This window comes from Tauraco erythrolophus, chromosome Z (assembly GCF_009769465.1).
Source record: "Tauraco erythrolophus isolate bTauEry1 chromosome Z, bTauEry1.pri, whole genome shotgun sequence".
NCBI lineage: Eukaryota > Metazoa > Chordata > Aves > Musophagiformes > Musophagidae > Tauraco > Tauraco erythrolophus.
In genome coordinates, this window is record NC_141496.1 from 84,240,594 (window position 1) to 84,268,360 (window position 27,767).

The following is a 27,767-nucleotide window of genomic DNA, read 5'->3' on the forward strand; positions in this document are numbered from 1 at the left end:
AAATGACCGTTATGTTTATAAAAGGATCTGAAGCATATCCATATTCAAACGTTTTCAGACAGTACCTGCCTCTCTCAGCACACAGCCACTGGCTACTCAAACTCAGTCTGAGGGCGTTGCTTGCCGGTGACCTGCTGCTGATACAGACAGCCTGAAGAGAAGGAGAGATTAAGCAATCATTTGCAAGCCCATCTCTGCCGATGGGATTGGTATCTGTGTGACTGGAAGCCATAATCTGAACGATATGAAAACTTCATCACCTCTGCTGCTTTGAAAAATGCATCAAAATATATCATGTAATTCTACCTCAGCAAAATGAAAAGTCATGAATATTTGAAATGTGTAAGCAAGAACAATCTAGGTAATTATTTAGGACCCCTAATGACTGTCATTAGCAGTAATGATGAGGAAATTAACAAGTAAAAACAAAAAAGGAAAATATGAGGAAAATCTTGCTAATTGTGATATAGCTTAAATTGTTGAAGAGATTTCTGGAGTATGGCAGAAACTACATAATGTGAAGCAATTAAAATTTGCCAGATCAAAGCATTCAGAAACACACAGTACAATACAAAGCAGTTTTTTATTGTCGTGGGGGGTAAACAGGTTATCTACTGTCTAGCTCTAGTTTTTGAGATCTTCATTTGAGAAAGACAGAAATGAAATAGACTTATGTACTCAAAATATTTGTCTTGCTTTCTTTTTCAGCGCAAATTGAAGTGATACCATGCAAAATTTGTGGTGATAAGTCCTCTGGAATACACTATGGAGTCATCACATGTGAAGGCTGCAAGGTACGAGATTTTTAGTACAGCATAGTCATCATCATCTGCATTAGCCTCAGGCATCTGTGTACAATAATACGCTCTTACACGCTTTCAAGCAAGTGGTGCCAAAGGCTCTAAAGCCTGCTGCTGATATAGATGCATTTCATGCCTAATTTTACTAGTTGCTTTCCTTTTCATCAAATAGTCTTTATAGTTACCTCTTGTTTGAAGCAGGAATTAATTGCATCTGATGCAATATAAGTGCTGATACAGAGGCAGGCAACTGTAAGTCACACCTGTTCTACCTTAAATCAGCTTGAGATATGGATTTCTTATCTTGTTTCCTATACAATCCATGTAGCATTAAAAGCTAGTGTGGTATCTCAGTTCAACATCTTAAAAGCTTACAGGTGTCAGTTTGGTCCTGTTTTATCCCTTTTGTACTCTTTGCAGGCCAAATTGTAATGTCCAAAAGAAAAAATGCCTTAGATTATGTGTAGTGTAAAAGGATCCTTTGTCTTCTTCCTTATAGGCTTCAGCACAGGTGGTAAAAAAAAAAAAAAAAAGAAAAAAAAGGGTGAAAAACGCTTCCATAGTACTTAGCTACTTAGCCATATTAACATATTGTCCCAGGCATTAGTTGAAATAATTCAAATCAGACCGCAAACCAAGACAAGAAAAGCTTCAGTTTTCAACTTTAAAAATGCTCTGTCATTTTATTATCTAAAGAATTACATTATTACTCGTGGAAAAAACAGAATTTCGTACTACGTGTTGATACTTCAGCTTTGAGTGTAAATGTGAAATTTCAAAAATGGAGAGGCAGCATTTCAGATTTCTTCTATGTGGAAACACACAAGCTGGTACGTTTGAAACTGAGTGCGTATTTGTACAGTGAAATGGCAAGCCTGTATTTACTTAATGCTTTACAAAGTTTTAGAACATCTTAAAAATCTGAAAATTTGGGTGCACACGTTCCTAAAAGAAAGCTTTTCATGCCAACACATTGAGAAGCCGTATATTGTCAAAAATCGGCTTTCTTTCGGAAGCATTAGCAGTTGTAAACGGAACAACCCGTGCTGTGTCCCTGTCTTATTTGTGACACCGGACTAGAAATAAGCATCTTCTTATGAGGATCACATGAAACAGGATTACACTAATTGATCTGATACTTCAAAATTGGCACAAAAGCTACAGGAGGAAAATGCTGTGAGCCGAAAAACGGCGCCTCGTCTCGGTACTCAGCGGCCACAGAGCAGGTAGGGGCATCCTGCAGATGTGATGAGGGTTAATGCCGACCGTTGTGTGTGCCTCAAGAGGAGACGATACCCCTCAGCTCTGCGGGTAGACCGCTTACTGAGATAAAGAGCTTCTCTTCCACTTAGGACAGTTTTAACCCTATTGTTTTGGTGCCAGTTTCGTAGTATCAGATCAATTAGTCTAATCTCGTTTTGTGAGCCTGTTGTGAAAAAAGGATGTGGGTTTTCAGATCAGGTCCGATGGGAGGCAGCTCAGAGCTCTCTTTTTAAGGTAAGCGCTGTCTCGGGCAGTGCAGCTCTACTCTTCATTGCCCGGCAATTAAACAACTATTTGCTCAGCCCACACGCTAATAACTGGTCATTTCTGGCTCTGTGCATCTGAATGCGTTAGAAGCCTGAATTAATTAAAAGGGGGGCCATGAGTGGAAGAAAGGGGCGAGAGCCACTCTGCGAGTCTGCGCGCGCGCAGAGCCCGGCAGCAATTCCGGACACCACGTCTGAGGGGTCGCACCGCCGGTGACGGGAGTGGCAGACCTCCAGGGACAGGAAATCCTTCAGCTCTGTGTCCCTATGTTAGCTGTGCCGCTGCAAATGCGTATTAGAAGTGCTTGAGGGGCATCTTCAATATTATTGCTGTTGCGTGCGCGTGCCTGCGTACGTGGAATAACGTGTGGGACCCATTGAAGAAAACCTGTCGTCACTGAAGGGGTGAAACCTGAAGACAGGTTTCCATCTCGCCTGTCTCTGTGTCTCCTTCTTTTGCTGAGAAGCCTTGTATCATCTCTCCTGCCTACCCCCGGAGCAAAGTATTTGCTACCTCTCTTTTGTCATGTTCTAGACAGTAGTTCGCGTGACCGGTTCTCTTCTCAGACCGTCTGCTGGTGATGGATAAAGTGACTTGTTCAAGATGCAGAAAGACTTGTCAGTGTTGGGAAACCTGTCTCTAAGTCTGTAGCTCCTCAGTAGTGAACTGCGTCCTCCTTCCCCCAAATGGAATTATTCTCAGTAAATATAGCCTATATTACATAAAGATCCCCTAAAAATGAAATGAAAGGATTGTCTGTACTTTGTAAGACAACATTTAGATCTTATGCTGGAGAAAGAGAGTACAAAAGTCTCCCCAGAAAAATGAATTACCTGCTGTAGATTAATTTTATTATGTAACCCTTGATTTTTTCCTAAGAGGGGAAAAGAAGGAACAAACAAATTCTTCTGAGATGAGATCAACCTTAATGGGAAAAAACAGCACTACAGGATAAGACACAGTCAATGCTAGATGGTTGTGTGGGTTTTTTTAATGTCATTTAATTCATTTGTTCCCTCAAATCTATGTACACCTAGAGGCTGCAAAAATCTAAACCTCTAAACCAGAAAATCTTTCGCATGTCAAAACCAAAATTGGCTGTAAGGTTCAGCAAATAGAGTAGAAATATCTGCAGTTGTTGTCCATTTAGCCTTAAAGTAAACTCATCTCCACCATTTTAGGAAAGTTTTGGTCAGCCAGGATCAAATAAATCCCCACCAGATTTTTTCTGAGATTTCCCCTAAAGGACATCCATGTTCTCAAAAGTGCAAATCAAATATCTTAATTTAGTGTTTAGCTATGCTATAATCACTGATAAAACCAGCACGGGCAGGATGAAGTGAGTCTCTTTATGCTCGACCTCAGGAGCTAGAGCAGCCGGTGTCCTTGGTGGGACACCATGCCTGTTGCCCATTGTTACTGACACCCAACACCATCCTCACTGAGTTCACCAGGACTCGAGTGAGAATTCAGGTGCTACCTGTAGCAAGCAAATTGAGCCCTGTGACGCCGTCACCCGGTGGCTTCTCCACTCTCATTCCCCCAGGACACATGGCATGGCATTACCGTCTGCCAGCCTGTGTGGAGGGGACTCTGTTTTTTCAGCTGGTAAATGAAGTCAGCTCTTGCTTTCAGGCTCTGTGCAGAGCTGTTTGCAAACCAGCCGGAAAGGCACAACCACATTGGCATCGTTTCTGGTGACTGGTGTAACTGCAGTAGCGATGCTTTCTGCCTCATGGCTATGCTGTCCTTCAGCTCTCTCACCGCACAACCCTGCCGCTGCCTCTGTCTGAAGGCACAAAATGGCCAAGGAACTTCTCTCCTTTGTTTCTCTTTCTCTTTCTCTGGACTTGCTCTTGCTCCTGTCATTTATTTTACAGGAAGGGAAAGAATATCATAAAATGCCTTCTCTCACTTTCTCTCTCTAACCCCTCATCCCCTGGTTTCATTCCTCTTGTCACCTCTGCCATTTCATGTCACTTCTCGGTACCTCTCGGTGTCCTTTGTGGCAGCTGGGAGCTCGTAAGGCCTCAGGTATGGGTTAATACTCTCCTTCTCGCCCTCTGATCTTTAGCCAAATAGCCCACAACTGGCCAGAAGAACCTTCTAGGAGATAGAATAACTATAAATTTTTACATAGATAAAACGGATAATGTTATATTCCATTGAAATGGAAAATGTCGTTACTTTCTCATGCCAGTGTCTAAAGGTGTTGCTTTCTCCTTTGTGTGTTGGCTTTACTTGATACAATCATTGAATCCTAGTGCTTTTGTGATGCTTGAATTTGAATTACTTTTCACTCCTGAAGTGTGTGGTCCCTTCAGATCAGATGAACATTTGCCAGGTTAAACTGAACAGCAGGCTTCAGCTTGCACTGCTGTGCATAGCCAGTGCTGGTTATTTCATTAAAGGAAGAAAATAATCAGAATAAATACTTCTAAGTCATCTGTTTTCAGATGCTGACCAGCTTTTCCTCTATTAGGAGCAAGCGTTAGATGATACATGGTCACTATTGCACAATAAGAAGGTATTCTGTAATGCTATTGTTTGCTTTTTAACAAAGTAGAATTACATTCTTTACAGACTAAAGCACAGTTCTCCTTATTATAAGTAAGTTTTCTTTAATTTCACTGTACAAGGCCAACACATCTGCAAAGCCATAACATAAGTAGCATTGCGTTAACTAAGAGTTTATTGTAGTGTGTGCGTGCACATATATACACGTGGTAATACTCTCTCTCCCTTGCTCTCTTGCCCCTAGGGATTCTTTCGGAGGAGTCAGCAGAACAATGCCTCCTACTCCTGCCCAAGGCAGAGAAACTGTTTAATTGACAGAACCAACAGAAATCGTTGCCAACACTGCCGACTGCAGAAATGTCTTGCCCTGGGAATGTCTCGAGACGGTAAGGAGTCAGATTCCTGCTTCACGCCTAAACTCTTTGAAACTCTTCTTCACCGCTGACTTATTTAAACTCCCTGTAGATTTCTGCAAAAAGAGAGAGGAGAAGCTCCTTGCTTTGTACTGTACGCACTGTGAGACACAGATCTTTGCCATTCAGTTAACAAAGGAGGCTATTTTCATGGGGAAGGTGGGGAAATCACAAAATGGAGAGCAGCATTAGTTTGGAACAGAAAGAGTCAGAAGTGAAATATGTTGTTCAGATCAAAAGCACAAAAAGGTCACCTCTGGAGGGGTGGATTTATATTCCAGTTTCGATAACTTCTTCTTATATTAAACATTAACATTTGTCTTAACATTAAATATTGATATGTGAAAGCATCCCTTTCCTTGAGATCTCTAAAGGTCTGTGACAGTAAATAGGCAGTTAAGAAATTTACACCTTGATAGCATTAGGAGTTTCTGTTTGTTTTATTCATTGCACTTGATTAGATCTTTTGCATTGCTAAGAAAACATTTCTTTTACCTGTGCATTGTCCCCTGTCCCTATCTGAGTCTACGGAAGAAATGTTTCATAGCTTAGCACTGAAAATGGACAGTACACCAGAGGAGAGCTCCGCAATGTATCCAGTGGCAGGATCCTTATCCTTTGGACCTTGCAGAGCTCTGGTCCACCTTCCAAACTGCGGTGCAATGAGCCATGATGGGCCAGCTGGGAAGGTGAACCACACCAGAGCTGTAGGCAGCGGGAGGCCGGGGCAAGGCTGCTCACAGCCCACCTGCCCCAGCCACCTCTGCGTGTGCAGGGTGGTTCCAGCTCACGGGCACGTTTCAAATGGTCAGGAAGTATCAGAAGAAAATGTTCTATTTTTGAAGGCAGGTTATATTAATTTTGATTGCCTGGCAGCAGTTTTCTGTCTTAGAAAGTTTACACAAAGTGTGTCTTTTGAAACCAACAGCTATTGATGGAGGAGTTACTTAAAAAGCAATTTCTCTAGATGGTCCACGGATTATGAACTTCTTTTAAATTTAGACTGTAATAGGTCGTTTCCTACTTCAGTGTGTCTCATGTCTTGCTGAAACAACTTGCTCACCAGTCTCACCAGTCTGGGAGGGACCTAGCAGTGTGGCCTTTGATCCCCAAACTCTTTTTGGTCCTAGCATGCAGCCTACTTGATGCCTTAGCTCCCGATTCTTCCTGGAGGAGATTAAAATAGTAACATTTCGGTAATTTAACAGCACGTACTTTCCTCCTAAAAGTAATATCTTCGAATGATTTGAGGTATCACAGGGGCATTTTAATGTGACTGACAGCACTGTCTTCCCAACCTATAATTCAGGGACCACTGCATACAGACAAAGGGAGAGGTTCTTCTGACAGCATCGCTTTCTTCTCTCATTGTCTGTGTAAGGGTGTTTGTACTTCACAATATTAAGAGCTCTTGCAATTTTAAAATAGGGTGTATGGATTTTTTTTTAACAGAGAAATTGAATGTGATTGTTAACCTCTTAGCCAAGTAACATTCATTTTTGTCATGCGGAGGCAGAATGCTAATTGACAGCAGCTGGAGAATCCAATTAATGAATATATAATGAGAATAAACAATGGGTGTTTGTTTTTATTACTGAGGCCCTAAATTTGAGGAAAATACATGGTTGCATTTTTCAAAATACAGTCTTTGTGTATAGTCTGTAAGGGTGTGCAGTGCACCGTGAACTGATTCCAGGGGCAGGCCGTGTTCGTGTGAGGTAGCTTGCAGCCTGTGCAAAGGGCTGCAAGTAAGCTGAGGTTGGCAATGAGAAATAAACCTCTTTATGTAAAAAAAAGTGCAAAGAAATTGAGGAGACTGACATCTCCTTGGTGTTCTGGTGTTGCCTTTCTGTATTACACTCTTGCTTTTCTTTTCCTTTTCCTGACTGAAGATTTTCGCATTCATCCACATTTGTAGGCTCAGACTCTTCCAGAGGGCTACAGCTGAACTATGGGGTAGGAAAAAACAAGAGCCAAGCCCACCCTTTGCTAATAAATGTGATGATTCCGAATTGATCCCAATTACAGATGGACTGGAAATACTCAGCATTGGAAAATACTCCTCATAATATGTAGAAATTACTATTTCCAGAGCAATGTCCTCTTCTCTGTGTTCTGGCAAACTCTGCTGAATGTATCCCTCGTTTGCGCTAGAGCACAATTAACAGCAACCTCTGCTCTGAGATCCCAAGATCTAGCCCAGCAGAAAGCCAGAATTTATAGAGAGATGAAGGGGTGGGGATGGGTAAGATAATCAGCTGTGACCCACTGTATGTGGAGACTGGGGATTTACTCCTTCTAGTTCCACAGCAATCAGCCTGTCGTTTTTGAAAATTTCAATCTCAGTGTAATGAACCCTGTTCCTGGGGAGAGTGGCTTGCACTCTGGTATTTTCCTCCCTTTCTCATCAGAATGAATGCATGGATTTGTGCATGGAGATTATGTAAATTGATTGTGTAAATCCCTGAGACTTTCCTCTGTGCAAAAGATGACATTCATTTGTGCTGTTTACCTTCAAATCTGTTATTTTCCTCTAGGTTCTAGCTCTTACCTGTAAGATTTTTTTTACAAAGTGTGAAGATAACACCCCATTGAAAGGATGCGATAATAGGGCTTTAGGGCTTGTTTTCGTCCAGAGTACTAATCCTGTTAGTGCACTGTTTAAAGGTTTGTGGAAAGTTGGTAAATCTCACGGGATATGAATCTACAGACTGCACATTTCATACAGCTCTGGGTTGTTGTTCAGTGAGCAGAGAGATATAAAAGGATGCATGGTCTTTTTAACATTCACAGTGGGAAGTGAGTTGCTTGACTGAAGCCCTTCTGTCAAATTGGAGTCATCGTCGTCACCTTGTAAATACAAGCACACAATACTTGTTCCTTTGTGAGACACATATGGTGTAAAGCTTTGCATCCTCTCTTATTTCCGCACAAAAAGACATATTTCCACAGGAAAAGTATTGCTGAAAGTAAATATCAAAAGAGTGGTGATGTTGAGGGGAATCAAGAAGAAATGAAAGACAGCAGTGGTTCTCATTGTGCTTTCCTTTTCAGCTGTGAAGTTTGGAAGAATGTCCAAAAAGCAGAGGGACAGCTTGTATGCTGAAGTGCAGAAGCACCAGCAGCGACTCCAGGAGCAGCGGCAGCAGCAGAGCGGCGAGGCAGAAGCCCTCGCCAGGGTTTACAGCAACAGCATCAGCAACGGCTTGAGCAACCTGAACAATGAAACTGGCAGCACCTACTCAAATGGGCACGTCATTGACCTGCCGAAATCTGAGGGTTATTATAACGTGGATTCTGCCCAGCCTTCCCCAGACCAATCTGGGTTAGACATGACTGGAATCAAACAGATAAAGCAGGAACCTATCTATGACCTCACCTCTGTACCAAACTTGTTTACCTATAGCTCTTTCAACAATGGGCAATTAGCTCCGGGGATATCCATGACTGAAATAGGTAAGGAAAATCTTATTGCTGTAGTGTAATGTGTATATATATGAGCTAGATTGCAATACTGTATTAGAATATTATATAGGCATTCCATACACAGGTATACAATAATTACATATTCACACACATGTATATGCACACACATATACATGGAGTAAAGGGAAGAAAATCAGTCCGACTCTAATTGACACAATATCGAAGCAGTTCTGTTTTTACCGAAATCTGCAAATTATGCGGTTTCTTAAACTCAGCAGTTCATGTTCTGTTTGTGAAATAGGAGAGCCAAAGCAGGTGACAAATCAATCAGAACCAAGTGATAATTAGTAGCGAGGAGCTTGTTTCAAATCAGCTCATTACGAGCAGGGTTAAATGATCTCTTCAGCCAGCCAGCCATATTCTTGTCAACACCCAGAATCCCCATGGCAGCTAATTCGAGGGTATTTATTGTCAAAAAGCACCAGCTCGCTACTTCTATTGCGTATGTGTACATGCAGAGCGAGTTTGCTGAATTTGTGAGGTGCACATGCTCTGAATGTAGTTGTGGATACCCCTGCTCCTCTGCTTGAATGCCTTGAGAACGTGTCCCTTGATTTCTTCTTTGAAAAGTAGCAAAGAGACCTCTCTGTGAGATGAGACAGTTTGAAAGGCAATGGCTAATGACGATTCTTCTCTAAAGAGGATTTCTGTTCATCTAATGCCTCTAGTCATACCTCTCCAACACAACTGGAAGTACTACTTCTATTATAAAGAAATAACATGAAAGAAGATTGGCATCCTAATTAGGTGCTTCCCACCTCAACAAGTGAAGTATGCTGAGTCAGTTGTGATTGAGAATATAATCAAAAGGTAACACTTAGTTAATAGAATTCAATTAAAAAGAAAGAAGAAGGGGGTGGAGGGAGCGGTGTTCAAGAGCACCCGTAACAGATTAATTAATGTGGCATCATAAAAACCCTCTATTGCTCTAGCTTGGCCTTGCTGCCTCACTGAGATGTATAAATTTACGTATGTAGTCAGACCTACTGAGTGCCCTGGAGATGTGACATACGCTTGATATATATTGCAGAAAGAATGTATGTAGTTGTTACAGTCTGATAAAAAAATGAAGGTGCGGCTATAGTCTGTAGCATGTTTTCTGCCCACGGATGCTCATGTGCAGGAAGCCATGTAACAAATTGTGTGCTTTAGTCGTGAATTGTGCAGGAGAAAGTTACGCTTTTCTGCGACTCTGTTTAGGGGGACCTGTTTTGTTATCCCATTTGGCCTCGGCTGCTGCCCAGTGAAGTCCTACACCCGCAGCATAGCAGTACAGAGGATTAGTGAGGAACATCTGCTCCAGCTTGCCTCTCAGCTCCTGTGTCCATACAAACATGACTCACATGTGGCTTGTGCAAACCTGAGACCTGCAACAGTGGTTCGCAGTACTCCAAACCAGCTGAGAAACAACTTAAACAGTCATAAAACTGTTTCCTTGCAGCACCCTGTACCAAATGGAAATGTTCCCAGAGAGAGGCAGAGGAGGTAGCAGAAATACGACGATTCTCATAGCCCATGAATTTGGGTTTGTGCTCAGTTACGGAAATGAGCCCAAAGAGAAAATATAGCCACGGGACTATATCCTGAGTGGCTAACGGATCCCACTGAAGTCAATGGGATCTTTTGACTCATGGAGCTTTAGAGAATCATTTAACTTTTCTCTCTTGCAGATCACTTAGAAATAATGCATCGTTCTTGAATTTTCACCCATTATTTTGCTCTCTCAGCCCTAAACCAGCCAGCCCTAAACCCACCCTGTGTTTTTCAGTCTTTCATCCTGTGTGTCATCTGGCCAGTGTTCCTCTTCTAGAGCACACAAAGCAAGGAAAACCCCAGAGCACGGGGAGCAAGATGTAGCAAAGGGCCTGTCTCTGAGCTGACAGCAAAATTCAGATACTGGGATTCACCTCTCTTCCTTCTGAAATTGGAACTGGGGCTCCTAAATTGCTAGGATTTGACCTAGCTGGATGTCATTCGTGGCACCTAAGGCAGAGAGGTAAAGGTGCTAGTGAGAGATAATGTAGTATAACGGATCAGCTGACATGACTGAAAAAATGGAAGAGGTGTACCATAAAATATTGGGATTAGTGTACAGCTGACTGATATTTTCAGTCTCTAAAAACAAACAGAAGAAAGCCTCTTAATGCTGCAGTGGATTGTTGGACCATCTGTAAAGCTGCAGTCTTGCAGTCAAAGCAGGAAAACTCTTAAGCGCTGGGATGCACTGATTTCATACTACAGTGTGCTTAAATTTCAGCACAGCATTGTATCTCTCTCACTCCAGTGAGATTTAGGAATAAACTCAACTCATGTTAAATGGAAGTTACTGCCTTAACTGTTAGATGAAATCATAGGAATATGTAGGATGTGGGAAAGCTCTACTTCATTGATCCTCTTGCCTGATAGAAATTTCTTTATACTGCCTTTTCTAGTGATATACTGAACGGTTGCTTTAAGTATCCCAGATCATCTTAGTACTTTTCCTCGCTGAAGACTTTCTACCAGATTTAGATTTCCAGTCTTAGTTTTCTTCTGGTCTCTATATTCTTCAAATACATGTGGGTTTTTTAAGCACAACCACGATTGCCACTTCCCTGATCTTAAGTGCAACCCTCTTAATTTATTTCGTCGTTAATGAATGCGCGAGACTCTTTCCATCTTTGAGCTCCTAAAAGTTGCCATAAACTCTCCAAGGGACAGACTTCTTCACAGGCAGCCCAGAATCAAAGTAGTCTTTTCAGCTTCTGCATCAACCAATATCCAGATCACTTAATCCTTCAGTGTTATTGCTTTGCTTGTTTCTCACTCACTTCTCTCCTGTATAGGGCAGTTTTTACTAAGATACCTCTGATTGCACATTTCCAAGTCAGAATCTCATTTTCTCTTTCTTATTTTTCTAATCTTTTCAATCCTGTCTCAGTACTCGCTGATGCTTTGTGACGTCTTTCAATTTAGAATTATCTCTTCTCTTAATTAGCATGCTGCGAACCCTCTCTTTCAGATTATTAATGAAAATGTTAAATGCTTGTAAAAGAAATTCTAACAATGGTCCCTGCTGCACCTGACTAAACAATTTGGTACAATTGCCTAAATTACTTCAGTATTTACTTTTTGCTTGCTATCCGACCGTAAGCTTTTCTGTGAAAAATCCAAATAATATTTTCTAAAATACTCTATGACATAATGTACACATTATTTACATCATTTTCCTCACTTGTTAATTTTCTAATTGTACCAAAAAGGAATCAAAATGATCAGGCCTGCTTTGGTCTTTAAGAGTTCTTTGATTTAATTTGAATGTGAAAGTGCTCTTTTTCATGAACAGACCTTCATCTGCAGTAGACTTTGTAATGGAAATAGAAATTGTTCAACTTAATGGTTTTGAAATCCTGCGTTTTTACACAGCAAATGTCTCAACACATAGTATTAGAATGGCACAGCAAGCAAAATATAGCTAATCCTGCACTGCATGCTTACTAGTATCTCTAAGTACTGCACCAGGAAATACACACAGGAGAAAAAAGTGCTGACAAAGTTATACAGGGCTCCTTCACACGTATTTAGTACTAGTATATTCCTCCAAGTAATTGAATAGTACAGGGTACAACTGCACATTATCTGATCAGTATGAGAAGCAGGACAGGTAATATGTCCTATAGAAGGGAGGGGTAAGTATAAGAAAGAGCAGTTTCAGATACAGACAGAAATTTCCCCTGTAACTGACAGAGCTTACGATGGAGAAAAGTTGAATAAAATCAGGTAGTTCCCCATTAGGCAGAACTGTGCCTTAGGCTCAGCCCCGGTCAGTGTTCCAGTTCCTATTACAAAAAGAAATACAAAGCGTAAAGAAATCAGTCCAAGCTCATAAAGAAGCATATAGGAGCAGAGCCTCAGCTTGGCATCAGCTGCGTTTCCAGGCCAGCTCCTTTTTCTTTTAAGGGAGATATTTTCACCCTTAACTCAAGGCATCTTATTGGATACTTGATCTGGATTTGTAGCTGGATGGGCAGAGCACAAAGTAGGTCAGATACTGCAACCAGATGAGTTGGACATGCCTTTTTTCCACCTGTCCTGCTGTCTGTGGCTGGCACAACCAGGTGTGTCCCATCAGCCAACGATGCTGCCAGAACAGGAGACACCCATGGCCCGACGGTGTGAGCTGCCAGGAACTCCATGGCACGGTCCGGTTTCTCCCTGACCACTGTGCCATCCGCACGTCTGGGAAGGCAGAAATTCCTCGTGTTGCAGTGGAAGCTCAAACCATGGGGCAAAATCTGCTCGTGGTGTCAAAAGCGAGAAGTCAATCGTTTGCAGAATGGCTTTCTCCTCGTGGAGAGAGTGGCGGAGGTCATCTGGCGCATGGGAAATCCTAAAAGGAGAAGGGACCTCCGTTTCCTGACCTTGGTAGCTCCACAGAGGGACGGCAACACTTGCTCTCAAATGTGATTTTAAATCAGCAAGTAATAAAGGCTTATTTTTAGACTTGGTCAAATTAAAGACCGTCTTGTTTAAATATATGTGCATAATATTATCTGCCACTGAGCTGAGCATTGTGTTTTCCTCATAAAATATGTGGCTCAGATCTTGATCTGTAAAAGTTAATAGAAAGGTTTCCCTGTCTTGGCTGCAGTTGAGGTTACCAGCTGATGATTTCTTAAAGATGAGAAAAAATTATTAGCGAACACTGTTAATGGAGAAAACAGATTTGTTAGGGGTTCACTCCAGGTCAAATGGAAGGGTGCCATATAGCTGTGTGTATTTAGGTAGTCAATAAGGCACCACTAGAGCATACAGGAGGTCACATAGCCCAGCCTCTATAATTACAGAAAAAAGCGTTGTCTGTGTGTATTTACATGGCGTTTCTTCAACATCAGTGCTATTCGAAGGTACTCAATGGCTTGGAGAGCTTACATTTCTACCAAAATTACAGTCAAATAGTAAGTCAGGTCAGTAGGCTCGGGCTTAATCTTCTCTTTCCCCAGCCCCTATGACCCTGCTCTGCTGTGTGTATATTAAGGTGGGCAATAGATCACTAGAGCAGCCACGTGATGAGAATTGGAGGAGACATCACCTGCCCTACTCACCAAATCCGCCAAAACACACAGCTCTTTTGGCCCTGACCCATTGACTGGAAAATGACAGTAAAGCAAACCTTCAAAATATTTTAAAGACTGGCTCAGGATGATATGTAAAAGCAAAACTCTTTTGGTAACTGCAAATGGCATCCTGTGCATATATAAGCCTTAGTTTAGTTGGGTTCATATTTTCATCTCAGGACCTACAGTGAACAACTTTATATACTATAAAGTTATTAAATTTCCGGTGCTGCAATATCATACAAGCAGGAGGTCAGCATTTAGTTCATTCGCTATCCCATCCTGAGAGGAGATCTTCAGCTGGAAACGTTCTCCTCTTCTAAGAATATATTTGAAAGCCAGTCCCACACCTTTCTCCATTCAGAAGAAATCTTCCCATTAACTTTAGAAGAATTTAGTTTATTCCTCTATGCCTGTACTGTTCATGGATGTCCACAGCATTGTATATTGCATATGCAATATACGTACCAGCGTCAGACAGATGTGTTACAAAGTATGCTGTGCCTTTGTTGGAAGTTGCAAAAGCACTTCTCCAATGTGATAGGCATTTTTTATCATTATTCTTGAACTCCCTTCTCTATATTTCCAGGATTTGTTCCCTGTGCCAAATCAAGTGCTAATGGACAGCTTAGCGAACGTCTGTTGGTCAATTAGATGTTCATCTATTAGTCCGTTAGATTTTGTTGGAAGGGGTGCAGTAGGAACTGGCACACTTAAAACTCTTAAAACACGTACCTAAGGTGACGTTAACGACGTCTATGTTCACATTCCCTTTAGAAGACCACCGCCTACCACACAGTGAGGCAGAAATGACGGCTTTGTGGCTGTAGTCCTCTGTAATGTTTCTTCACCTCTTTCTAAGCCGTATTTTAATGTCCCTCCTACCCAGGTGATCGTCAAATTTTGCGGGGCAGGGGTCTGCAGCCCGACAGCTGTATTTCAGCAGAGCAATGTTGCCATCTAGTGCGCAATTAAAAATGTGCAGCATGTGCGTTTCTGCGCAGATACCCTCCGGGCACTATATCCTACCGTCATTACCTATTTAAAGGTGACAATCAGAATAAATTAATATTTCAGTCCTGTACTCATTTCAGTTCATGTGACAAAACTTAGAACTTCTTCTGCTGTTTTTTTTTTAACTAATTAATTTTTTTTCCCTTTTCATACACTCTAGAAGAGAACAGAGAATGGCAAGATTTAAAACTAATTTGACAGCATTGCTCAGTTAGGAAATGCTTCAACTTCATAAAAAATGGACAGAGAAGTGGAGGAATAAATTAGAGCGTTATGATACTGAAGCATTCTAACCGAACTGATGCTGGAGCGAAGGATTGTTTTTTATAATAGTAGATTCTGGGGGCTTTTAACTATAGATTTAGAAATAAATTTAACAAATAAAATCAACAAATAATTTGGCAGAAATGTTGGGGAAAAATATAATGTTTTTGAAATTTTGTAAAATTTTCTAGTTCTGTCTTTTCCCACCTCCAAATTGCTGATCTCTCTTTATTTGTAAATTTAGACCAAAACCAGCCTAATTACAGATCTGCATTAAGGCTTTAATGAGTTTGTGTTGCCCAGCTTGGTAGTTTAAATGATCCAAATGTCCATAAATAACTGATTATGTTATGTTTTACTAAGTGCATATTTTAGCACTTATAGATTTAAAAAGACTTAGGGAGGGCAGACTGAGTGTTACAATTCTTGATGTAGATTTCAAAAATAAAGAGTATTTTCTAGAAGGTACTATATTTAAGCACCATTTTTTTCACCCTGTGATTTTCACATCACGAAGCATCCACTGGCTCACAGTAACTGCAGTGGACTTTGGATCACTTGCATGTTGGTTCTGGCAATCCTGCTTGACTACACTTAACACAAATTATAGCAGCTCAATAAGCACAATGAAGTGTGCCCTTTTACTACTCTAGTTCAAATTTATACAGTAAAGCAATTAATCTAAAACAATTTGAAAATGCTATAGATAGCCTCAGACTGAGTACACCTCAAACTGGCTTTTCCTGCAAATCATAAAGCTTTTTGGCCATTTCTGAAAGCAATCTGACTTCTTTCTCCTTTAAGTCAATTCATACATCAAATGCAGGCCAACTAGTAACATCACAATGATTTTACCAATTATGGCCATTGGCAGCGTTCCTAGCTGGGCTTTGATCACGCTACAGACCATGCACTATAGACGCTGCAGAAAATGCTATTTTAAATGTTGCCTTTTATGTTTATTGTTGCAAGTGAGACTATAATCAAGATTTTTGCTCACAGAGAGATAAAGTTTAATTACTTCTGGCATACGATGCATGTTTTCAAGAAACAAAAATTTTCTACTGACAGTGATTTTCTGCAGCACCCAAGAAAAGGAGGTCCCGTCTTAATTGTCGTTATGACTGTTCAAACAATATAAGCAGCTGGATCAAGCAATGAAATTAATAAAATCAGTGACATGTTTTAACTGAGATTGAGGATGGGGACCACTTAGTGATCTTTTGTCCTGTTTTACTCACTTTTGAGATTGTTTTACAAATGAATTAAAACAATACATTAAATGGTACTAAAACCAACCTTATGTATCATAGAATCATAGAATGGTTAGGACTGGAAGGGACCTCAAAGATCATCTAGTTCCAACCCCCCTGCCATGGGCAGGGAAATCCTCCACTACACCAGGTTGCCCAAAGCCTCACTGGCCTTGAACACTTCCAGGGATGGGGCAGCCACAACTTCTCTGGGCAACCTGTTCCAGTACCTCACCACCCTCAATGTAAAGAATTTCTTTCTTATATCTAACCTAAATCTGCCCTCTTTCAGTTTAAATCCGTTGCCCCTGATCTATAATGTAATCTATAGCTTACATTCCTAACGCATGATAATATAGCTCTTTAAAGTGGATACATTTCTAATCCATTAAAGCAAGTATATAAAATTCATCCTTTTCTCAAAAGATATGAATATTTTCTTGCTAAACCGAACTTGACAAAATATGTTCATTCTATTGAGAATCCAAAAAGCAGTTAGAAAGCAACCATTTGTAGCAGTCAAAATATGTAAAATACTTTATCATGCATCCCATATATTACCATATATCATGACAATCTTCTCAGGAATAGCACTGTGCTGTGAACATTGTCAGATTAGAAATCACACAAAAAGATCAATGTAAAGCTAATGGTATAACGAGTACTGAGGCATGCTGTTGCTGGCAGTCGCAGGAATAGCTGTTTGGCTGATTCCCTATCGTATGCTTCAGAGCAGCAATATCAACAGCAGAAGAAATGGTAGCTGTTTTTCTGCAAGAAACCCTCAAAAAGAGAAGTCCAGTGCAGGTTCCAGAGCGTGGAGGGTCCGGGCCACGTGGAAGATGTTGTCTTGCAGGGTTGCATCTCACACAAAAGTCGCAAGGAAGCAGACATGGCACTGCAGATGAGAATCAAGAGGGCAAGGCAGTGATGGTTTAGGAATCACTGTAATACATGAAAGTGGCATACTATCTGTAAAACGTGGTGTGGCTTGCAGTAGTACTGATATGTTGCTTACTTCCTCTTCTGAGCAACCTGTTTATCTCAGCACCAATGCTCCCTGTCCTTAACGTTCGTGTATGTTGTTTCTGGGCCGTCAGCACCGACAATATGCATACTTAACTTGTGCTTTCTGAGAGTTTAGTCTGGGGTCCGTACTGTATTTTTTTGTCATCCTGGACAACACTGTTTGATCGCTCTTTAATCCTGAGGCACAAGGGAGCCAGCAGAAGTTTGGTTTTACAAATTTTTTCTTTCCCAGTACGCATGCAACATCCTAAGTTTGACTTCCTGAAGCCATGGTTCACTTTTTCACACTGCGTGCCTTCTATCTGAGAGATTTCATCACTCACTTCATGCTTTTCACTACTTTCCACCTTATTCTTGAGAATAATGTAATTCTGCTTGTTACGCAGTTTGTGATGTTGTCCCCAGCTCTATAGGTAATGATGTCTTTCTTCAGTCTATTCAGTTTTGATACTTTATTTCACAGAACAGAGACAATTCTTTCATACAAGAGTGAAAAGATATGAAAAAAGTTGGAGCGAAACACACAAGAGAGGAACATGGATGTGTTTTGTGGAAAAATGCAATGCAACAAGACCTAAGGCTCAGACAAATGCTGAAACTGATTATCAGAGCACAGTTTTTACAGTGCAGTAGTCTTGCAGGGATGAAAGTCATGTGTAGAATCGAATCGTTAAAGCAAGAAATTAAGGCATGGAGCGCTGTCTTGTGTTCCTTTTTGACTGCATGGACATTTTTTCTCTTGATCAGTGGAATCTCTGGCATTGCTTCTAATAAACAAATTGTTTAACTTTCTGACATTATATGCTGCCATCATTTTGATCCAGCTCAGTGGCCACACTGCAGTAAAATAAAACAATCGTATAACATTTTGTTGTTACTTTTTAAAGCGTTTCTATACCTAGAATGCTTAAATTCTATATAAAAGCTAAATATAAGCCTACGACAGTGAGAGAAGTGCTAAAATGTATGTCTAACCTCTCCCAGCCTTTTGCAGACTATGACAGGGCAAAGCCTTCCAACTCTGGTTTAAAACCCTCAGTACTCCAATTGTTCCATGCATATTTCTAGGTTTCATAGTGAACAATGTCCATTCCAAGAAATGTTTGCTTAATTGTAATAAATTAAACCACATTCTTGTTTTGAAACAGTCTCAATTTTAATATAAAGATTGCTTTGTGTAAGCTGTGCTGGCAGAAGTTAGGAAGCAGCTCATCTCAATAAATTTGTGATAATTATACGGTGCCTGTAGAGTCCATGTCCCGTAAGCTCTAGCTATTGCCTTGGTTAGTGCTTTTGCTGCCAGCTAAATGATTTCTAATTAGTACAAAATATACGTTTTTTACTAAATTGGCTGAGACCCAGGAAAAGTATTATTAAGTGGAGACCTTTAAGCATTTATAAAGATCCTCTAGGATTTAACAGAGTTCTGGGTCCATCCTCTAGGTTTCCCCAGATTAGGACTTCGTTCAATTCTATTGTCATTTGCTGTAATTTATTAGCGGTTTTTTGAAAGGCAAATGAAACACTGATTTATTTTGAAGGGAGAAAGAGAAAATACAGAATTCACATAGATGACATGGCCTCAATGTGCCATCTATTCCTGACAGTAAGCATTCAATAACTTGAACACAAGGGAGGGTTATTCCTGAACTAAATTCAAGTGCTTCTGATCTAATATGAGTGGTTTCATGTTTCATATCATCTTCCTAGGCTGCATATAGTGTAGCGTTATAAATTTATTAAACAAATGGAGGGTTGTGAAACTTGCTAGTCTATCTGTAACAGTTTTTGAAAGGGAAATCTTTTGTACATTATGACATTGAGAATGCTAGGGACAGATGAAAAATGACACGAGCTTTTTGCAACCACTTTTAGGAAAAAACATTCCTGCTTTTCTGAAAAAAAGTTCAGACTTTTCAGCCAGTTCATTTTAAAAACTCAGAACCCATTATTCGTGTTTGACAGCAACTGCAAGATCTACTTTTCTGCTTTATTCCCTGTGTCACTGTCTCTACTAATGTCATCATTTCTTGAGGTAATCTGTGTAATGAAACCAGTTGGCTAAATTTTTCATTTTGCAGTCGTAATACCCTTGAATTAGGGTACAGAAAAGCATTGATCTGATACTAGCTTGGCATTATTTTAGGTCCTAGTACGGAGATTTTTTTTAGAATGTCTAGATGGAGTTTTGATAGCTGTACGATCTGATATGCATGCTTACAGCAGCCAGCAAAATCTGTGGTGTTATTGCAGCATTAATTCAAAGTGGATCCCTGCGAGAGCTCAACTTAGGATATAAGCTGAGATGAGCTCTTAGCTACTCAACTGGATCCTAAGGGTAAGTGGCAAATTAAAAATTCATTATTCATTTTAATTGAGGATGATTATCAGTGTTTTAGGAGACACACTTCAAAGTTCTTCAGTTCCCAGTGCAAAAGAAGGGAATGCTGAGAAAAACTAGAGTCTCTCCTGAGAGAAGAGAGACAAATGAAAGAACTAAAGAGCCTGTAGGAAACAGACACTGCCGAGTACTGTGGATAATTTCCACTTAGCAGGCCAAATTCACAGCTGGTGAATGTTGCGTGCAGCCTGTGGAGTTATTACACCCATCCCCACCAGCATTGTACTTGACCCCAAGTTGGAATTTTTCCTCGGTATTGTAGTTTGAGATCCAAATATTACAAGGAAAAGTCTGAAAAAGGCAGGACTGATTCACTAGCTGATGATAGACCCCTGCCGGTCTGTGCTATGCTGATTTATATTATCTAGGTTGCAATGTTCATTTTTCTGTGCGTACTTAGGATTTAAGCAGCTCCTGACTCACTGATGCAATACATGTTTGAGCTATCATAACCTTTGGAGAGTGCCTTTTGTGAGGTGTCTACTGAAATCTAAAATAAGAAATTACAGTAGGTGAAAAAAAAAAAAGAAAGGGAAAAAAAAAAAAAAAGAGCCCAGCAGAGTAGCCAAAACTGGAAACAGAAAAGGTCATTTGCTGTTCTGGAAGTTGTGAGCTGTAGTCCCAAGTTTATGTGAGAGGTGTATAACTTGTGCACTGTTGCTCTTCACTTGCAACATGTGATTTTGGCCTGTTTTGCTAGTGGTATAGGGCTTTTGAAGTCTTGCTGCCTACCCAGTGCTTCTGTCAGAACCATCCAATACTTCTTTGGCAACTGTCCAGCTTCAATGAAGGGAAGTAGAAGTCGCAGACACTTGGGTTCCCACAAGCTTTGGAAAAGAGGCTGTTCGGCAGGTGGAGGAGATGGACAACCTTAGGGAAAGGCAGAAGCCGTGACCCAGACCCATGTTCAGCCCAGAAGGTGGTGGATGCTGGCCAAGTGGCCTGAGCAGACCGGCCCCTCGTGCATGTTTGCGGTGCCCCTTACCCAGCCAAACACAGGGGATGGGGGGTCAGAGAGGCAACAGCAAGTGATATGTGACATGTCTGTAGGAAACCAGGATGGGTTTGTTGCACTACTTGTGGTATAGCTTACTTTACTGTTCACTCGGCCATCCTCACAGAATCAAATATTTCTGTTCTCTCTGTAGTTTTAGGCAGCTGAGGCCAAATTTAAAAGCCACTTCTTTTGCTAAAACAGCATTGATGTCTCATGGTCCTCCTCATCCCTATCTTGTCTATGGCCTGTATTCCACATCTCACTCTTCAGATGCAGCTTTTCCCTGATAGCATCATTTAATTCTGTTAGCACCAGTGAGATGCCTCGTTTTGCTTCAGGACAGTTCCCATCAATATTTGCACATGGCCTCTTTCAGGTATTGGCCTCAACAGTCTAATTTGTCACCACTGAGCCACAAGCCCAGGAGCACCTTCCATAGATGTTTATTTATTCTGTTACCACACTCCCTTTCATGCTGTACAGCGTTTGTCTCACCCACAGTATGTGCACATCTTGCCACTGCATTTTTGTTGCCCCATCTAGTCATAGGCACTGAGGCCACCTTGTCTGACAAGTTGCATGTCACAGACCATAAAATTGCATACATGCACACAGCATTTCTTTCAAGAAACTCACAATTTTTCCTCTGAACGAGAACAAATCTTTTTGACAGATGATCCTTCAGCTTCCTGATGTACAGTTTTCAACTTCTGGATGTCTCTTACTATGTATTTGACTTTTTTTTTACACTACTGCATTGCAAAATGTCGTAGTTTATCTCCCCATCCAGTTGGCACATTTTAGGGCCCCAAGGGCAGTACCTGAGCTGCCCTGCATGGAAGGGCAGTGTTCCCACCTGCTACCAGGCACGGAGGCCAGCCCAGCCTCTCAGGCTTCTGCTCTCCGGCCTCATCAACCAACAATACGTGGGTTTCTTTGTCAACCCTAGGAATAGATGAGACTTTATAGCTAGAATAGCGGGCCATTGTAGAAAACCAGTCAGATATATGCAGGACAGAAATGAAATATAAGTGGTCATTCCAGCACATCTCTTATTTGAGTATTTCCGATTTTTCAGGATCTCATGTTGGTTGCAAATATTAACTGTTTTCTTGATTGAGTATGTTGTTTCCAGTTTATCTCTCTGGTAGTAAATACGCTTTTCTAGATTTGCTTTTTTTCTTCTGCTTAGTGAAACATAGCATTTGTACAAAAAGAGTCTGCGTTCCACAAAAAATTTCAAGGTATCAATACTAAGAAATGTTCAAACTTGGAACAAAGCTCTCTAGTATAAATGCTTCCATTTCACAGTGCATGCTGGAGTTCAGACACAGGGAATGTGTTATTTTCTGCGGGCCTTGTTTCCCAGGCAGAGTCCATATGCCAGGATATGCCATGGCTTTCAGATTCCTCATGGTATCTTGCAGTATCAAATGATCATAATGCATGATAGGAGATATAGCCCTAGTATCATAAACTCAGTATATAGACAAAATGGGAGGAGCGAGGCACCTAGTCTATATTTGTGTTTACATACTATGGCAGATAAGCTTTACAAATTCTACAGTTTACAGCTGTATTTATTATAGTTCTGGTGATGTACTATCGTGCAGACTCAGTAAATAATTTTTGTTAGAATCATGAATTTTCACTCAACAGTTGCAGCAGTTGGTGCTTGTAAAATAAAATCTTACAGACTTTGATTGTGACACCTGAGTGGCCAGCACCATCTCTTTTGTTTTCCTTTTCATAAAGCAGACCTTACCAACCTGCTGTAATTTATCTAAAATGAAGGCTGACAACATTTCAAACAGAAATGCAGTTCACACTGAGGGCACAAAAACAGGATTATCTTTTGTAGTCCTTGCAGCCCATCCAAATAGGATTCCTAGTTGTGTCCGTGCAACTTCCCAGTATAAGGGAACCCTTGAAGTCTCCAGGTCAAGGGTTTTGAAAACAAAATGAACAGAAGTCAAGACTTGATACATGGTGTAACTCTAGTGGACTCTTCTAACCTGGAGAACAGGAGGGACATAGCTGTTGAGCATCACCCCAGTATAGTACCTCCATAGGGTTGAGGCCACAGCCTCTGTATCAAGGCAATAGCTCTCTTCCTGCTGTGTAAAGCTGTTTGCTTTCTTTCCTTATTGTCTCTTTCTTTCTAGTTCTACTAAAAGAATTAATCTGTTGAAATCAGTTGCCATCAGTGCTTCAGAGCTGCCAGGTCTCATATTTTGGGTACAGCACAGCACTTGTGCCATGTGGACGGGTCAGGTTTGCATGAGACATCAGTACATTATTCCCAGTGGTTCAGGAACTTCTTTCTGCATGGGATTTGCTGACATGAGTACCAATTCCAACTTCATTAGTGAAAAGATGCTAAAATCTGAAAATATCAGAAAAAAAATTTCTACGGCCTTTGAAACCTTTCAAAAAGAGTGATGTTCTTTGCTCTGCCTGCGTTAGATCTTCTGTTGCTGGACCATCTGAGAAGCCAAGACAGTCGTACTTCTTTTACGTTTTGCATCATGTCAGCTCTACGCACCCAGTGTAGGCTGTATTTGCATAAAGCTCCTTCCAAGGACTCCAGTGTTGAGTATAAGCAAGCAGCCTCCTCTTCTCCTTATGCTGAATGAGCATCCCCCTCCTCCCCTGAGACCCAGTGTACCCTTTCCATCACACACTCAGCCATGCCTAGCCTGCGGCGCAAGAGTTTCAAGTCTGTCTTGCACCTGATTCCTCTTTGGATGTCAGCATTTGGAGCTGCTGCTTGCTGCCATTGCCCTAGGCCTTCGCACATCTAAATGGGTTTTATTGTCAGCTCAACATAAGCACAAGTACATAAAGAAAAGATGTATGGGAGTAAAACATAGGATGCCGTCCTTACAAAACCCTGAAGAGTTTGTCAGCTCTTCGATTCTAAGGTAAATGCATAGATGGCAGGAAAAGGAGTGGAGCTGAGGGTCTTTGCAGTAATGTACAACTGCTGATCAAGGATTTTTTTTAGGTCAATCAAATGGAAAGGTCTTAATTTCAGATCATTGGCATCAGGTCACCTTACCTGATTCAAAATCTGTCTATGCAGTAATATTAAAGTATTTGAGATATTTATTCTAAGCATTTTGTTTATGTCAAGGGTGTGAATAGTTCCAGCTTTTGTAACAAATGGTGAGGCTAGGAGAGCTGGGCTAGGAAGCCCAAGAAAGAAGGAAACCAGCCAATGGGTGCAGAGAGCAAAATCCTTCACCATTCAGGCTGCAGAATTTTAGTACAAGTTGAAATCATACTTCTTTCATTGGTGTTTTAGATGCAAGGCCTAAGTGTTCCTCTGACCTCAGTTCTGTCTGGTTAAATCCTTCCAGGAACATAAGTGATAAAACCTGTAGCTTGAGCTTAATTTCTGAAGTCAGTTTTACCACGGCTAAAGATGTTTCTAGAAAGATAATGTTGTTAAAACTGTACTTTAAATAGAAAAACATAGAGTAAACATCTGAAATGTGATCTTTCTAAAAAAGGTAGGGTTTACTTGTTTTCCTTGGTTAAAGAAATGCAAATAAACCTTTGTTGACCCTTTAAGAAAATGTATTGAAACTCATCGTCCCTTTATCCCAACGTGCCCATTTATCTGTAAGGTTACCATCAATGCGTCTTGCATAAAAGAATGATGCATAGATCCCTGTGCTCACTAGTATACACTTTTAGTTATCTTTATGCCTGAGTCAATTCTTCCATCAGGAAACCTAAAGATAGTGTTGACCTTTAAAGGAGTACCTGTGAAGATTAAATTGAGCAGGTTTTATTGTTCCTACGAAAACCTGGAACTCTTTTGTGTCTTCTTCAGCACCTTTCCATTGAGTCTCAGCTTATTAACTGTGACAGTAGCGCCGGCATCTCTCCTTTAAATAACACTCCAATGGCAGTGATTGCAGGAAGCATATACATGTTTACACTAATTTCTTCCAGCTTTCCTTCTTGCTGATGTTTTTAAATTCAGTCAACATTTGGCCAAAGAAACAGTCTTATTTTAGGACTCCAAGATTCACCCACTGTATGCAAACCACTTTATGCAAACTGTTGAGGATGTGAATGAATACATTATAACATTCCTAGTTCTTTCTACTTCTCATGCTCAGGTTTGGCTAATGCATTGTCAATTGTCCTTTCCTTCTTTGACAAACATGTTTTCTGCGAAATGCCAGTTCTGCCACAAGTTTTTCAGTTCAGTTCTGTGACTTTGACTTTGTTCCGTTCTTTAAAGGGCATTCAGCTTAAGCAATGTCTTCAGGCTGAGGCACTGAGCTTCATTAGACTTATAGGTCTCAGAGCTGCAAAATAGGAAATCATCACATTTCTATAGCATGTTTTATCAAGACATTTCAACTTCCAGTGCTAATGAGTTCATGCTGGAGGTTTTTGTAAAAATCTTTTTAATCCACTCAAGTAGCTTAAAGGACAAAGATCTACTTTAAAATACTTGCCTGAGAAGTTTACTCTTAGTTTCAGTGGGATCTCAGGTCAGCACTGAATGCTTCCCTTTCCCCATGCATCCTGCACTCCATGTTACGCAGTAGTTTCTAAGGCTGCAACTTCAGAATAACTTTAAGGTAATTCAGTCCTGTATGTGAGATCTCTTCCCCCTATCTCTCCTACTAAAACCTAGGATACTAGTTCTAGCTTTTACCCCTTGCTAGTACCAGACTCCATGTTCCTGATCATCGAGCTAAATCAGAAATTGATCCAGCTGAAAACTAACAAGAAAAAAGAGATGAGACGTGTTTCCTGTTTCTCTGATATGAATAACCCCAAGGTAATGCAAATGCCCATGTCAGGATTGAGCAATGAAAGCTGGGCAGCTGCACAGGCTTGGGGCAGAAAGAAGTGATCAAGCAACCAGAGTCTCCAAATGACATTTATTTAAACACAGAAAAAAAAGAAAAAAAAATCACTTTCAGAATGAAGAGGTCTGAATAGCTTCACAAGAATCATTGTTATTTTCATGTGCAGATCCACTATTTATCAAGCATTGTTTGGCTTCGGGTTGAATGCTGAAACATTTTGCGACAGTCATCTTTAGAAATAAAAAGAGCAAGGTAGCACTGGAAAGAAAGGAATTTTTATTTTAAATCTACATTTTCCAACAACTTTAATGTTTTCAACGTTTTGCTGTTGCAAATCACTGTTCACTGTTTCATGCAAGCTATTTTTTGTTCTCCTCTTTGCAGATCGAATTGCACAGAATATCATTAAATCTCATTTGGAGACCTGTCAATATACAATGGAGGAACTACACCAGCTAGCGTGGCAGACCCACACGTATGAAGAAATTAAGGTTTACCAGAGCAAGGTACAATCCTGTAATATGCTTTTTCTTCTGCTCTCTGCATTTGAAATTGCTAACAGTGTAATATATTTGGCAAGGATATGCTGATGAGTTTCATACAGGTCAAAACAGCCTTTTAAATATCTTTGAGAAGCTGATTAGTGAAATCAAAGGAGTGACACTTCATAAAAAGAAGCAGCAGCTTTCCAGAACGTTGAGATGTTTTCTCATGTTGAAGCTTAGGCATGGTTATGCAGTCCAGCTTTCCATGCTTTGCTTGTTATCACAGGCCTAAACTTCATGCAGAAATTCAATTGACTTTAATGTGATCAGGGTTGGATCCTCTGTTGTAAGGATTTTAAGAAAATATGGCAACTTAACTTTTCTTCCTTATATTTTTGAGAACACATCCCGTTTTTATGTGAATAACAAATATGTGTCACTTGTAGACAAGACATAGTGACAAACTGCAAGTACTCCATAAACTGAAGTTGTTTAAAACTCGTTGCGCTACATTTTTGTTCTACCTCTGCAGTTCCCAGGTCAAGTTCAGGCTATTTTCCGCTGGCACCTCTTCAGACAGTCAACAGAAATCTTTGTGCCTCTTGCAGTGGCATCACCAGCAATGATTCTTCAGATTTCAATTGGCACATTAGCTGATCACACAGGGGCAGAAGAGGCCCCGGCTTGTTCTTTGAAAGCTGAGGGGCCATGCAATACTAGCAAGAATAAAAACACACCACAGCCTGCAGAGCTGTGGCACACAAACCGAGAGCATCCGTTTACGTTTGCACGCTTGTGTCTGCAAGGAAAATAATTACCAAGGAGACAAAATTCTGATGCAATCAGTGTTCGGTTTGAAACGATAATTTAATTATATATTATTTTAAGTTTCAAACTAGTGAAAAATACTCCGTCGGATAACCTAATAGCACTGTACCACTTCTTTCCTCAGAGTAGTCTGGGATGTTTACATTGTTTGTGCCGCTGTTTGTCTTCCTTGCACAAAAGTCAACATTAGAACCACATTTTAACATTGGACAACGCATTCTCCCCCTTTGACGAGGCAAAGCCAGAGTTCAGATTGCTGGGGCAATCATCTTGTGAATATAGCCTTCTAATGAAATGTGTTGGGTACCTTGAGAAGCAGAGATGCCGCTTGGTCTGCCTGGGGATGGGGGTGGAGTCCGAGGAGCACATTCCTTCCTGCAAGGAACTCGCTCGCTCACTGCTTTGCTTTTCCGTGTGTGTTTTTCCGGAAGACCAGAGAAGCTCTGTGGCAGCAGTGTGCCATTCAGATCACCCACGCTATCCAATACGTGGTGGAGTTTGCGAAGCGCATAACAGGCTTCATGGAGCTCTGCCAGAACGACCAAATTCTTCTCCTTAAGTCAGGTGAGTAAACGCCAGAGGCTTGAGACTGGTTTAGCACCCAGCACTTTAGAAAAGTGCTCTGCTGTCTTTTGTTCTGCAAATCGTTTTAATTTTGAGGGAGCCTTAATTTCAGTCTGTTTCACTAGCTACGTTAACCCTTCTGTATTTTTCCACATTAACCACGTTCCTGCCTTCCAGTCCCCTTCCCTCTGCGGTCGGTGGTGGCTATTAAGCACACGCACGCACACAGTTGTTGCAGAAACTGCAGTCTCC

At 40.9% G+C, this 27,767-nt stretch overlaps 1 protein-coding gene across 1 annotated transcript in view; it reads left to right on the top strand.

Moving 5' to 3' along the window:
* The first annotated feature begins 683 nt into the window (after positions 1–683).
* RORB (RAR related orphan receptor B) overlaps positions 684–27,767 on the top strand; it is a 35,884-nt gene continuing 8,800 nt past the window's right edge. The window contains exons 1-5 of the mRNA XM_009990909.2: positions 684–794; positions 5,092–5,233; positions 8,315–8,716; positions 26,023–26,144; positions 27,383–27,515. Coding sequence (XP_009989211.2) covers positions 5,221–5,233; positions 8,315–8,716; positions 26,023–26,144; positions 27,383–27,515 — 670 coding nt within the window. The 5' untranslated portion in view covers positions 684–794; positions 5,092–5,220. The remainder of the gene's footprint in view (positions 795–5,091; positions 5,234–8,314; positions 8,717–26,022; positions 26,145–27,382; positions 27,516–27,767) is intronic.